This window comes from Pleuronectes platessa, chromosome 22, assembly GCF_947347685.1.
Source record: "Pleuronectes platessa chromosome 22, fPlePla1.1, whole genome shotgun sequence".
Classification (NCBI taxonomy): domain Eukaryota; kingdom Metazoa; phylum Chordata; class Actinopteri; order Pleuronectiformes; family Pleuronectidae; genus Pleuronectes; species Pleuronectes platessa.
Genome location: NC_070647.1, coordinates 14,076,675 through 14,089,561, shown reverse-complemented (window position 1 = coordinate 14,089,561; position 12,887 = coordinate 14,076,675). Strand labels below are relative to the sequence as shown.

The window sequence follows — 12,887 nt, the reverse complement described above, 5'->3', positions numbered from 1 at the left end:
CCTGCAAAGACAAAACAACTCTTGGTTCCACAGAGTTAAGGAGGAATGATAACACAGCAGCACTATTCAGGCCGACAAGAATCTTATCACGAAAGAGGACTGAGAAATCCTCTTTGCCTCGTGTGTTTGCTTGATTGGGAAAATCCAGTTTGAACTGAGACCTTAGAGAGGTGCAGCGGGAACATGTGAGAATCTCCTGCCTGAATGCTTCAGTGACTATTCTGTGGAGCCGGGAGAAGGTGGAGGGATTTATCCGTCTGTGCACGGGGCAAGAGTTTGGATAAGGGCAGGTTATATGGTCTTTGTGTGAGTAAGTAAGTAAATTAGTAAAGTTTATTCAAAAGGCTATAGCTCCTTTCTCAGACCAAAGTCACACGGTGCTTCACATGAATAAAATAACACCAGTGACTCAGTAATACACAGCAATTATTTGCATTAAAAAACAGACAAGAAGACTGAATAATTAAAAAAAGCATGGATTCCAACATTTCAATGCAGGTGAGCAAAAGGCCAGAGTGAATAAAATATGTTTTCAAAGGCTTCAACAGATACTGCAGAATTCAAATCTGGAGGGAGTGTGTTCCATAGTGTTGGGGCCAAGCAGCAGCATCGTTCAGTGCCACATGAAGACAGCACAGAGAAAATGTATTTCGTGAAAAGGGAATTAAACAGGATAAAATAATAAATGCTCACCGGTAATATAAAGTTTTTCTAGTCCTGATGACCACTTCACCCTTTCACACACTTTCATACACTATGTGCAGCCCTTTCTCACACACTGTCGGAGCTGTGGGGTTCAGTATCTTGCCCAAAGACACTTTGTGGTGAGATCGATCCACCAACCTCCTTGATAGTGCATGACCCGCTCTACCCCCTGAGCCACAGCCTTCCCATGAATGGCACGAAAGGTCATCAGCCCAAATCCCTTTGTTCTTACAGCACGCAGCCACAACTTATTTAACATCCTTTGTGAGTTTCCAATGTGAACAGAGTGGAAAGAGTTAAATGAAACCAGGAAGTGGAGCAGAGCAGCAGGGGGAGGGGCCCTCACCAGCGTCATCATGCTGAAATGAAACTCAACGAGGAAAGTTACAGTTTGCTCGACACTTCAAGCTGCTGCTTTTAAATCTCTCAAACTTCACAGGTAAATTAAAACCTTCCATTAAATCTAACAGATTATTCAGCACAGATATGAGTTATAACTGCCTGCCATGTTTTTGTCCAGATATGGCATCGGCCAGCTCTCTGCTGTCAGAGGAGAGGTTACTGTGTTCCATCTGTCTGGACGTGTTCACAGACCCAGTCTCAATCCAGTGTGGGCACAACTTCTGCAGCACATGTATCAACACGTACTGGGACAGCAAGGACACTTGCCAGTGTCCGATGTGCAATGAGAAATTCTCCACAAGACCTGAACTCCGAGTCAACACTTTCATCTCAGAGTTAGCTGATGAGTTTAAGAAGTTGGTTCAAGTCAAAGCCTCAACTCCAGGCCCACAGCTTCCGGCGGTTGACGTTCTTTGTGACATCTGCTCTGAGATAAAAGAAAAGGCCGTTAAATCTTGCCTGACCTCTCTGACTTCTTTCTGTGAGTCACACCTGGAGCCGCATCGGAGAGTTGCTGGGCTCAAAGGCCACACATTATTAGAGCCAGTGAAGAATCTCGACGACAGGATGTGCAAGACACACAACAAGATGACCGAGCTGTACTGCTTGAAGGAGGAGGCCTTCATTTGTGTCCTGTGTTTGAAAGCCGATCACAAGGGTCACAACGCTGTCCCCCTGGAGGAGCAATATGAAAAAGTGACTGCAACAAAAGACGAAGCACAGGCAAACATCCAGAAGTTGATACAAACACGGATTGAGAAGATAGCTGAGGTTGAAGAATTACTCCATGTGAGCCCGGTAGATTGTGAAAAAGAGAAACAAGCCACCGTGCAGGTGTTCACCGAGTTGATCCAGTCCATTCAGGCGAGCCAGGCTGAGCTAGTTGAGGCGATCGAGCAGAGGCACACTGCAATAAAGCAAAAGGGTGAAGAGTTTCTCAAAGAACTGAGGAGGGAAGTGACTGAGCTCAAGAGCCGAAGCAGTCAGCTGGAACATCTGTCACAGTCACAGGATCACTATCATTTCCTCCAGAGCTTCCAGACCTTGTCCAAACCTCCTCACAAGAGCTGCCCCGACACAGATCTCGGCCCTGACCTGTCTTTCGAGGCAACGAGAGGACACCTGACTCGTCTGAAACAGAGAGTCGAGGAAATAATGGAAGAGATTCCTGAGATCAGGATGAAAAGAATGAGAGAGCACGCGGTCGACTTGACCTTTGACCCCGACACTGCATTTAGATCACTTGTCATCAGCGAAGAAGGAAAACAAGTTACAGTAGAAGACAACATTGAAGAGGACAAAGTTAGCGACAATCCAAAGAGATTTGAAATAGGTTGTCAGGTTTTGGCAAAAGAGGGATTCACGACAGGGAAGTTTTACTTTGAGGTGCAGGTGAAAGGAAAGATTAGTTGGATTGTTGGCGTGGTCAGGGAGTCGGTGGATAGAAAGACCAACACAAGTGCGTCAGTTGAAAAGGGATATTGGACCTTTTCATTGGCTGAGGGCAAATATAAACCATCTGCATACTCAAAACCTGAAATATTGAAAGAAGAGCTTCAGAAGTTGGGCGTCTTTGTAGACTACAACAAAGGTGAGGTGTCTTTTTACAATGCAGACTCTAAATCACAAATCGGTTGTATCACGGGCTGCTGTTTTACAGAGAAACTTTATCCGTTCTTCTGCCTTCAGCTGAATAATAATGGCAGAAACTCCGCCCCTCTCATCATTACACCTGTACCTCAAACTCACTAGTCCATCCGTCCCATTCTAGAGAATATGAAACCCATGAACACCAAGTGGGAATTTGTTCAAATTCGACAGAAACATTCACTTGGACTCAAGGATGAACTGGTTCGATTCTGGTTGCCAAAGGGCAAAGGTCACGGGGACCTGAAAGAACAACAAATGAGAAACTGTTGATTATTTATCATTTGAATCAAAGATCTTTTGACAAATAACATTGGTCAAATTTCACAGGGTAACCATATAAATCTGGAAAAAAATTATCTACACAGTGAGGTGTTTCTAGTAATTGTTATTCGCTGATCCTTTTACTGTCATAATGTGGTGTTGGTTTAATTCAAGTATTTTATCAAGTGTTTCGATCGTTGAAATATTGTCATAATAAACTGCATATATACAGATTCTGTTGTGTCATTCTTTCATGTCACAGCTCAGCTGGATTTGTATATTAAAGACTGAAGAAGTTCGTCTACACATCACATTACTAGAAGGATTAAAGTCCAAGGCCCCCACTGTTTGGAGCAGATCACAGGTTCAGTATTTTGCACTGAGATAAATGTTAAGGGGCCTAAACTACATCTTATTACAACAGATCTGTCTCAATGATTCCTGGTTCTTTACAGTTTCTGACACTAGTTTAGTTTTACTGTACAGTGGAATTCAACAGGGTTGTTTCTCACATCTTTGTCTTTGATATCAGATTTGTCAATCAATGGTCGTCTGCCCACTTCTTTCACTCCTGACTCATGTCTCTGTGCTCCTGCCCTTACACTGGTGTGTGTGTTTGTGTATGTGTGTTTGTGTGTGTGAGAATGACACAAGATGCACATATTATCATTGGGATTGATTATGTAAAAACAGCTTCACCAATTTTCATGAAATTGTCTGTCAGGGTGGGGAATGACCGAAGGAAGAAGCCAGTCCATTTTTGTGCAGATCCAGATCTGAGGTGTGAATCCAGGATTTTATTTTTCATTGTATTAAATCTTGCGAAATACAACATTTTGTTTTACATTTTCATCAATTTCTAAGAGAATAGGGATCATGAATGAAAATCTGGATCCAGTAAATTTAAATCAGGTTTCACAAGGGGATTGTTGGGCCTTGGAGGTGTGAGCTCTACATTATGCCGTAATATGTGACACTAATGGGTAAATAGAGATTTAAATTTTTTTTTTTTTCTTTATACAGGACAAGATTTAAGCGATTAATGAAACTAACTAGATAACAAATGTAAATATAATTATTCTGCACTTTGTGTTTTTGTTTGCATGGTAAGTAGGTCTGCATGTTTAAGTCTGTAAACAGTGTTTTGTCCAGAACGCAGCTTCGCCCTTTGTAAAAGTGCATCGGAGCAAAGTTCAATCCATGTCACCGCTGCTTGTTGAGCCTGACCTCTTGTGGTCAGAGTTCCGTAGTCGTCCTGCAAAGACAAAACAACTCTTGGTTTCACAGAGTTAAGGAGGAATGATAACACAGCAGCACTATTCAGGCAGACAAGAATCTTATCACGAAAAAAGGACTGAGAAATCCTCTTTGCCTCGTGTGTTTGCTTGATTGGGAAAAGCCAGTTTGAACTGAGACCTTAGAGAGGTGCAGCGGGAACATGTGAGAATCTCCTGCCTGAATGCTTCAGTGACTATTCTGTGGAGCCGGGAGAAGGTGGAGGGATTTATCCGTCTGTGCACGGGGCCAGAGTTTGGATAAGGGCAGGTTATATGGTCCGTGTGTGAGTAAGTAAGTAAATTAGTAAAGTTTATTCAATAGGCTGTAGCTCCTTTCTCAGACCAAAGTCACACGGTGCTTCACATGAATAAAATAACACCAGTGACTCAGTAATACACGACCATTCTTTGCATTAAAAAACAGACAAGAAGAGTGAATAATTAAAAAAATCATGGATTCCAACATTTCAATGCAGGTGAGCAAAAGGCCAGAGTGAATAAAATATGTTTTCAAAGGTTTCAACAGATACTGCAGAATTCAAATCTGGAGGGAGTGTGTTCCATAGTGTTGGGGCCACGCAGCAGCATCGTTCTGTGCCACATGAAGACAGCACAGAGACGATTTATTTCGTGAAAAGGGAATTAAACAGGATGAAATAATAAATGCTCACCGGTAATATAAAGTTTTTCTAGTCCTGATGACCACTTCACCCTTTCACACACTTTCATACACTATGTGCAGCCCTTTCTCACACACTGTCGGAGCTGTGGGGTTCAGTATCTTGCCCAAAGACACTCTGTGGGGAAATCGATCCACCAACCTCCTTGATAGTGGATGACCCGCTCTACCCCCTGAGCCACAGCCTTCCCATGAATGGCACGAAAGGTAATCAGCCCAAATCCCTTTGTTCTTACAGCACGCTGCCACAACTTATTAAACATCCTTTGTGAGTTTCCAATGTGAACAGAGTGGAAAGAGTTAAATGAAACCAGGAAGTGGAGCAGAGCAGCAGGGGGAGGGGCCCTCACCAGCGTCATCATGCTGAAATGAAACTCAACGAGGAAAGTTACAGTTTGCTCGTCACTTCAAGCTGCTGCTTTTAAATCTCTCAAACTTCACAGGTAAATTAAAACCTTTCATTAAATCTAACAGATTATTCAGCACAGATATGAGTTATAACTGCCTGCCATGTTTTTGTCCAGATATGTCATCGGCCAGCTGTGTGCTGTCAGAGGAGAGGTTACTGTGTTCCATCTGTCTGGACGTGTTCACAGACCCAGTCTCAATCCAGTGCGGGCACAACTTCTGCAGCACATGTATCAACACGTACTGGGACAGCGGGGACACTTGCCAGTGTCCGGTGTGCAAACGGGAATTCTCCACAAGACCTGAACTCCAAGTCAACACTTTCATCTCAGAGTTAGCTGATGAGTTTAAGAAGTTGGTTCAAGTCAAAGCCTCAACTCCAGGCCCACAGCTTCCGGTGGTTGACGTTCTTTGTGACATCTGCTCTGAGATAAAAGAAAAGGCCGTTAAATCTTGCCTGACCTGTCTGACTTCTTTCTGTGAGTCACACCTGGAGCCGCATCGGAGAGTTGCTGTGTTCAAAGGCCACACATTATTAGAGCCAGTGAAGAATCTCGACGACAGGATGTGCAAGACACACAACAAGATGACAGAGCTGTACTGCTTGAAGGAGCAGGCCTTCATTTGTGTCCTGTGTTTGAAAGCCGATCACAAGGGTCACAACGCTGTCCCCCTGGAGGAGCAATATGAAAAAGTGGCGGCAACAAAAGACGAAGCTCAGGCAAACATCCAGAAGTTGATACAAACACGCATTGTGAAGATAGCTGAGGTTGAAAAATTACTCGATGTCAGCCAGGTAGATTCTGCAAAAGAGAAACAAGCCACCGTGCAGGTGTTCACCGAGTTGATCCAGTCCATTCAGGCGAGCCAGGCCGAGGTAGTTGAGGCGATCCAGCAGAGGCACAGTGCAATGAAGCAAAAGGGTGAAGAGTTTCTCAAAGAACTGAGGAGGGAAGTGACTGAGCTCAAGAGCCGAAGCAGTCAGCTGGAACATCTGTCACAGTCAGAGGATCACTATCATTTCCTCCAGAGCTTCCAGACCTTGTCCAAACCTCCACACAAGAGCTGCCCCGACACAGATCTCTGCCCTGACCTGTCTTTCCAGGCAACGCGAGGAGACCTGACTCGGCTGAAACAGAGAGTCGAGGAAATAATGGAAGAGATTCCTGAGATCAGAATGAAGAGAATGAGAGAGCACGCGGTCGACTTGACCCTTGACCCCGACACTGCATTTTACTCACTTGTCATCAGCGAAGACGGAAAACAAGTTACAGAAGAAGACAACATTGAAGAGGATGAAGTTACAGACAATCCAAAGAGATTTGATATATGTTGTGAGGTTTTGGCAAAAGAGGGATTCACGACAGGGAAGTTTTACTTTGAGGTGCAGGTGAAAGGAAAGATAAGTTGGATCATTGGCGTGGTCAGGGAGTCGCTGGATAGAAAGACCAAAACAAGTGCGTCAGTTGAAAATGGATATTGGACCTTTTCATTTTATGAGGGAAAATATAAAACAACTTTAGACTCAAAACCTAAAATATTGAAAGAAGAGCTTCAGAGGTTGGGCGTCTTTGTAGACTACAACAAAGGTGAGGTGTCTTTTTACAATGTAGACTCTAAATCACGCATCGGTTGTATCAATGGCTGCTGTTTTACAGAGAAACTTTATCCATACTTCTGCCCACAGTGGAATTATAATGAAAGAAACTCCGCCCCTCTCATCATTACACCTGTACCTCAAACTCACTAGTCCATCCGTCCCATTCTGGAGAATATGAAACCCATGAACACCAAGTGGGAATTTCTTTAAATTTGGTTAAAACATTCATTGGAAAAAAATATATGTACAAAGTGGAGTGTTTCTAGTTATTGTTATTGTCTGATCCTTTTATATAAGAAGGGGAAAGTGTACTGTTATAATGTGGTGTGGGTTTAATTCCAATATGTTATCAAGTGTTTCAATCGTTGAAATATTGACGTAATAAACTGCATACATACAGATTCTGTTGTGTCATTCTTTCACGTCACAGCTCAACTGGATTTATATATTAAAGACTAAAGAAGTTATTCTACACATCACACTACTCAAAGGATTACAGTCCAAGGCCCCCACTGTTTGGAGCAGATCACAGGTTCAGTATTTTGCCCTGAGATAAATGTTAAGGGGCCTAAACTACATCTTATTACAACAGATCTGTCTCAATGATTCCTGGCTCTTTACAGTTTCTGACACTAGTTTAGTTTTACTGTACAGTGGAATTCAACAGGGTTGTTTCTCACATCTTTGTCTTTTGTATCAGATTTGTCAATCAATGGTCATCTTCCCACTTCTTTCACTCCTGACTCCTGCCTCTGTGCTCCTGCCCCCACACTGGTGTGTGTGTTTGTGTGTGTGAGAATGACATAAGATGCACATATTATCATTGGGAGTGATTATGTAAAAACAGCTTCACCAATTTTCATGAAACTGTCTGTCAGGGTGGGGAATGACCGAAGGAAGAAGCCAGTCCATTTTTGTGCAGATCCAGATCTGAGGTGTGAATCCAGGATTTTATTTTTCATTGTATAAAACACTGCGAAATACAACATTTTGTTTTACATTTTCATCGATTTCTAAGAGAATAGGGATCATGAATGAAAATCTGGATCCAGTAAATTTAAATCAGGTTTCACAAGGGGACTGTTGGGCCTTGGAGGTGTGAGCTCCACATAATGCCGTAATATGTGATACTAATGGGTAAATAGAGATTTAAATTATTTTCTTTTTTTTCTTTATACAGGACAAGATTTAAGCGATTAATGAATCTAACTAGATAACAAAAGGAAATAGAATTACTCTGCACTTTGTGTTTTTGTTTGCATGGTAAGTAGGTCTGCATGTTTAAGTCTGTAAACAGTGTTTTGTCTAGAACGCAGCTTCGCCCTCTGTAAAAGTGCATCGGAGCAAAGTTCAATCCATGTCACCGCTGCTTGTTGAGCCTGACCTCTTGTGGTCAGAGTTCCGTAGCCGTCCTGCAAAGACAAAACAACTCTTGGTTTGACAGAGTTAAGGAGGAATGATAACACAGCAGCACTATTCAGGCAGACAAGAATCTTATCACGAAAAAGGACTGAGAAATCCTCTTTGCCTCGTGTGTTTGCTTGATTGGGAAAAGCCAGTTTGAACTGAGACCTTAGAGAGGTGCAGCGGGAACATGTGAGAATCTCCTGCCTGAATGCTTCAGTGACTATTCTGTGGAGCCGGGAGAAGGTGGAGGGATTTATCCGTCTGTGCACGGGGCAAGAGTTTGGATAAGGGCAGGTTATATGGTCCGTGTGTGAGTAAGTAAGTAAATTAGTAAAGTTTATTCAATAGGCTGTAGCTCCTTTCTCAGACCAAAGTCACACGGTGCTTCACATGAATAAAATAACACCAGTGACTCAGTAAAACACAACGATTCTTTGCAATTAAAAACAGAGAAAAACATTCACAATAAAAAAACACATGGATTTCAACATTTAAATGCAGGTGAGACAAAAGCCAGAGGGAATAAAAGATGTTTTTAAAGGCTTCAACAGATACTGCAGAGTTTAAATCTGGAGGGAGTGTGTTCCATAGTGTTGGGGCCACGCAGCAGCATCGTTCTGTGCCACATGAAGACAGCACAGAGACGATTTATTTCGTGAAAAGGGGAATTAAACAGGATGAAATAATAAATGCTCACCGGTAATATAAAGTTTTTCTAGTGCTGATGACCACTTCACCCTTTCACACACATTCATACACTATGTGCAGCCCTTTCTCACACACTGTTGGAGCTGTGGGGTTCAGTATCTTGCCCAAAGACACTTTGTGTTGAGATCGATCCACCCTCCTCCTTGATAGTGGACGACCCGCTCTATCCCCTGAGCCACAGCCTCCCCATGAATGGCACGAAAGGTCATCAGCCCAAATCCTTTTGTTTTAACAGCACGCTGCCACAACTTATTTAACATCCTTTGTGAGTTTCCAATGTGAACAGAGTGGAAAGAGTTAAATGAAACCAGGAAGTGGAGCAGAGCAGCAGGGGAGGGGCCCTCACCAGCGTCATCATGCTGAAATGAAACTCAACGAGGAAAGTTACAGTTTGCTCGACACTTCAAGCTGCTGCTTTTAAATCTCTCAAACTTCACAGGTAAATTAAAACCTTTCATTAAATCTAACAGATTATTCAGCACAGATATGAGTTATAACTGCCTACCATGTTTTTGTCCAGATATGGCATCGGCCAGTTCTCTGCTGTCAGAGGAGAGGTTACTGTGTTCCATCTGTCTGGACGTGTTCACAGACCCAGTCTCAATCCAGTGTGGGCACAACTTCTGCAGCACATGTATCAACACGTACTGGGACAGCAAGGACACTTGCCAGTGTCCGGTGTGCAAACGGGAATTCTCCACAAGACCTGAACTCCAAGTCAACACTTTCATCTCAGAGTTAGCTGATGAGTTTAAGAAGTTGGTTCAAGTCAAAGCCTCAACTCCAGGCCCACAGCTTCCGGTGGTTGACGTTCTTTGTGACATCTGCTCTGAGATAAAAGAAAAGGCCGTTAAATCTTGCCTGACGTGTCTGACTTCTTTCTGTGAGTCACACCTGGAGCCGCATCGGAGAGTTGCTGGGCTCAAAGGCCACACATTATTAGAGCCAGTGAAGAATCTCGACGACAGGATGTGCAAGACACACAACAAGATGACAGAGCTGTACTGCTTGAAGGAGCAGGCCTTCATTTGTGTCCTGTGTTTGAAAGCCGATCACAAAGGTCACAGCGCTGTCCTCCTGGAGGAGCAATATGAAAAGGTGGCGGCAACAAAAGAGGAGGCTCAGGCAAACATCCAAAAGTTGATACAAACACGGATTGAGAAGATAGCTGAGGTTGAAGAATTACTCGATGTCATCCCGGTAGATTCTGAAAAAGAGAAACAAGCCACCGTGCAGGTGTTCACCGAGTTGATCCAGTCCATTCAGGCGAGCCAGGCCGAGCTAGTTGAGGCGATCGAGCAGAGGCACAGTGCAATAAAGCAAAAGGGTGAAGAGTTTCTAAAAGAACTGAGGAGGGAAGTGACTGAGCTCAAGAGCCGAAGCAGTCAGCTGGAACATCTGTCACAGTCAGAGGATCACTATCATTTCCTCCAGAGCTTCCAGACCTTGTCCAAACCTCCGCACAAGAGCTGCCCCGACACAGATCTCTGCCCTGACCTGTCTTTCCAGGCAACGCGAGGACACCTGACTCGGCTGAAACAGAGAGTCGAGGAAATAACGGAAGAGATTCCTGAGATCAGAATGAAGAGAATGAGAGAGCACGCGGTCGACTTGACCCTTGACCCCGACACTGCATTTTACTCACTTGTCATCAGCGAAGACAGAAAACAAGTTACAGTAGAAGACAACATTGAAAAGAGCAATGTTACAGACAATCCAAAGAGATTTGATACATATTGTCGGGTTTTGGCAAAAGAGGGATTCACAACAGGGAAGTTTTACTTTGAGGTGCAGGTGAAAGGAAAGATACGTTGGCTCGTTGGCGTGGTCAGGGAGTCGGTGGATAGAAAGAACGCGGCAAGATCGTTAGTTGTAAATGGATTTTGGATCTTTAGATTGGATGAGGGCAAATATAAAACATCTGCAGAGTCAAAACCTAAAATATTGAAAGAAGAGCTTCAGAAGTTGGGCGTCTTTGTAGACTACAACAAAGGTGAGGTGTCTTTTTACAATGCTGACTCTAAATCACGCATTGGTTGTATCACTGGCTGCTGTTTTACAGAGAAACTTTATCCTTACTTCTGCCCTCAGCCGAATGATAATGGAACAAACTCCGCCCCTCTCATTATTACACCTGTACCTGAAACTCACTAGTCCATCCGTCACATTCTGGAGAACATGAAACCCATGAACACCAAGTGGGAAATTGTTCAAATTCGAGAGAAACATTCACTTGGACTCAAGGATGAACTGGTTAGATTCTGGTTGCCAAAGGGCAAAGGTCACGGCGGCCTCACAGAAAACAAATGAGAAACTGTTGATCATTCATTATTTAAATCAAAGATCTATTGAAGAATTGCATTGGTCAAAGGTCACAGGGACCCCATATGAATCTGGAAAAAAATCTATGTACACAGTTTCTAGTAATTGTTATGGTCTGATCCTTTTATATAGGATTGGTAAAGTTTACTGTCAAAATGTGGCGTTGGTTTTAATTGAAGTATATTGATCGTTTAAATATTGTCATAATAAACTGCATATATACAGATTCTGTTGTGTCATTCTTTCATGTCACAGCTCAGCTGGATTTATATATTAAAGACTAAAGAAGTTCCTCTACACATCACACTACTTGAAGGATTAAAGTCCAAGGCCCCCACTGTTTGGAGCAGATCACAGGTTCAGTATTTTGCACTGAGATAAATGTTAAGGGGCCTAAACTACATCTTATTACAAGAGATCTGTCTCAATGATTCCTGGTTCTTTACAGTTTCTGACACTAGTTTAGTTTTACTGTACAGTGGAATTCAACAGGGTTGTTTCTCACATCTTTAGTTTTTGGTATCAGATTTGTCAATCAATGGTTGTTTGCCCACTTCTTTCACTCCTGACTCCTGTCTCTGTGCTCCTGCCCCTACACTGGTGTGTGTATGTGTGTTTGTGTGTTTGTGTGTGTGAGAATGACATAAGATGCACATATTATCATTGGGAGTGATTATGTAAAAACAGCTTCACCAATTTTCATGAAACTGTCTGTCAGGGTGGGGAATGACTGAAGGAAGAAGCCAGTCAATTTGTGTGCAGATCCGGATCTGAGGTGTTAATCCAGGATTTTATTTTTCATTGTATTAAATCTTGCGAAATACAACATTTTGTTTAACATTTTCATTGATTTCTCAGCGAATATGGATCATGAATGAAAATCTGGATCTAGTAAATTTAAATCAGGTTTCCCAAGGGGACTGTTGGGCCTTGGAGGTGTGAGCTCTACATAATGCCGTAATATGTGACACTAATGGGTAAATAGAGATTTTAATTATTTTCTTTTTTTTCTTTATACAGGACAAGATTTAAGCGATTAATGAAACTAACTAGATAACAAAAGGAAATAGAATTACTATGCACTCTAATGTGTTTTTGTTTGCATGGTAAGTACGTCTGCATGTTTAAGTCTGTAAACAGTGTTTTGTCCAGAACGCAGCTTCGCCCTCTGTAAAAGTGCATCGGAGCAAAGTTCAATCCACGTCACCGCTGCTTGTTGAGCCTGACCTCTTGTGGTCAGAGTTCCGTAGCCGTCCTGCAAAAACAAAACAACTCTTGGTTCCACAGAGTTAAGGAGGAATCATAACACAGCAGCACTATTCAGGCCGACAAGAATCTTATCACGAAAAAAGGACTGAGAAATCCTCTTTGCCTCGTGTGTTTGCTTGATTGGGAAAAGCCAGTTTGAACTGAGACCTTAGAGAGGTGCAGCGGGAACATGTGAGAATCTCCTGCCTGAATGCTTCAG

At 42.9% G+C, this 12,887-nt stretch overlaps 3 protein-coding genes across 5 annotated transcripts in view; all 3 read left to right on the top strand.

Annotated features, from left to right (window-relative positions):
* LOC128429029 (E3 ubiquitin-protein ligase TRIM41-like) overlaps positions 1–3,252 on the top strand; it is a 30,576-nt gene extending 27,324 nt beyond the window's left edge. Inside the window, exons 1-2 of one of the 2 annotated variants that reach the window (XM_053415315.1) lie at positions 999–1,144; positions 1,226–3,252. In XM_053415315.1, the coding sequence (XP_053271290.1) occupies positions 1,228–2,859 (1,632 nt within the window). In that variant the 5' untranslated portion in view covers positions 999–1,144; positions 1,226–1,227 and the 3' untranslated portion in view covers positions 2,860–3,252. Of the gene's footprint in view, positions 1–998; positions 1,145–1,225 lie in introns of those variants that run through there. The other variant, XM_053415316.1, reaches the window with a different exon arrangement.
* Positions 3,253–5,289: 2,037 nt separating this feature from the next.
* On the top strand, positions 5,290–7,383 carry LOC128428853 (E3 ubiquitin-protein ligase TRIM39-like). The gene is made up of 2 exons (XM_053415117.1): positions 5,290–5,417; positions 5,499–7,383. Exon 2 carries the CDS (start codon positions 5,501–5,503, stop codon positions 7,130–7,132), a length of 1,632 nt encoding a protein of 543 aa, XP_053271092.1. The 5' UTR covers positions 5,290–5,417; positions 5,499–5,500; the 3' UTR covers positions 7,133–7,383.
* LOC128428852 (E3 ubiquitin-protein ligase TRIM39) lies at positions 5,331–11,645 on the top strand. Of its 2 annotated transcripts, none has more exons than XM_053415116.1 (2): positions 5,331–5,417; positions 9,618–11,645. In XM_053415116.1, the coding sequence occupies exon 2, from the start codon at positions 9,620–9,622 to the stop codon at positions 11,249–11,251; it is 1,632 nt and encodes a 543-aa protein (XP_053271091.1). In that variant the 5' UTR covers positions 5,331–5,417; positions 9,618–9,619; the 3' UTR covers positions 11,252–11,645. The 2 variants fall into 2 exon arrangements, with proteins under 2 accessions (XP_053271091.1, XP_053271090.1); XM_053415115.1 differs by lacking the exon at positions 5,331–5,417 and adding an exon at positions 9,396–9,536.
* The last annotated feature ends 1,242 nt before the right edge of the window (positions 11,646–12,887 follow it).

Coding starts and splice junctions, on each gene's coding strand:
- LOC128428853 (XM_053415117.1), top strand. CDS start 5,501: ATGTCATCGGCCAGCTGTGTGCTGTCAGAGGAGAGGTTACTGTGTTCC.
- LOC128428852 (XM_053415116.1), top strand. CDS start 9,620: ATGGCATCGGCCAGTTCTCTGCTGTCAGAGGAGAGGTTACTGTGTTCC.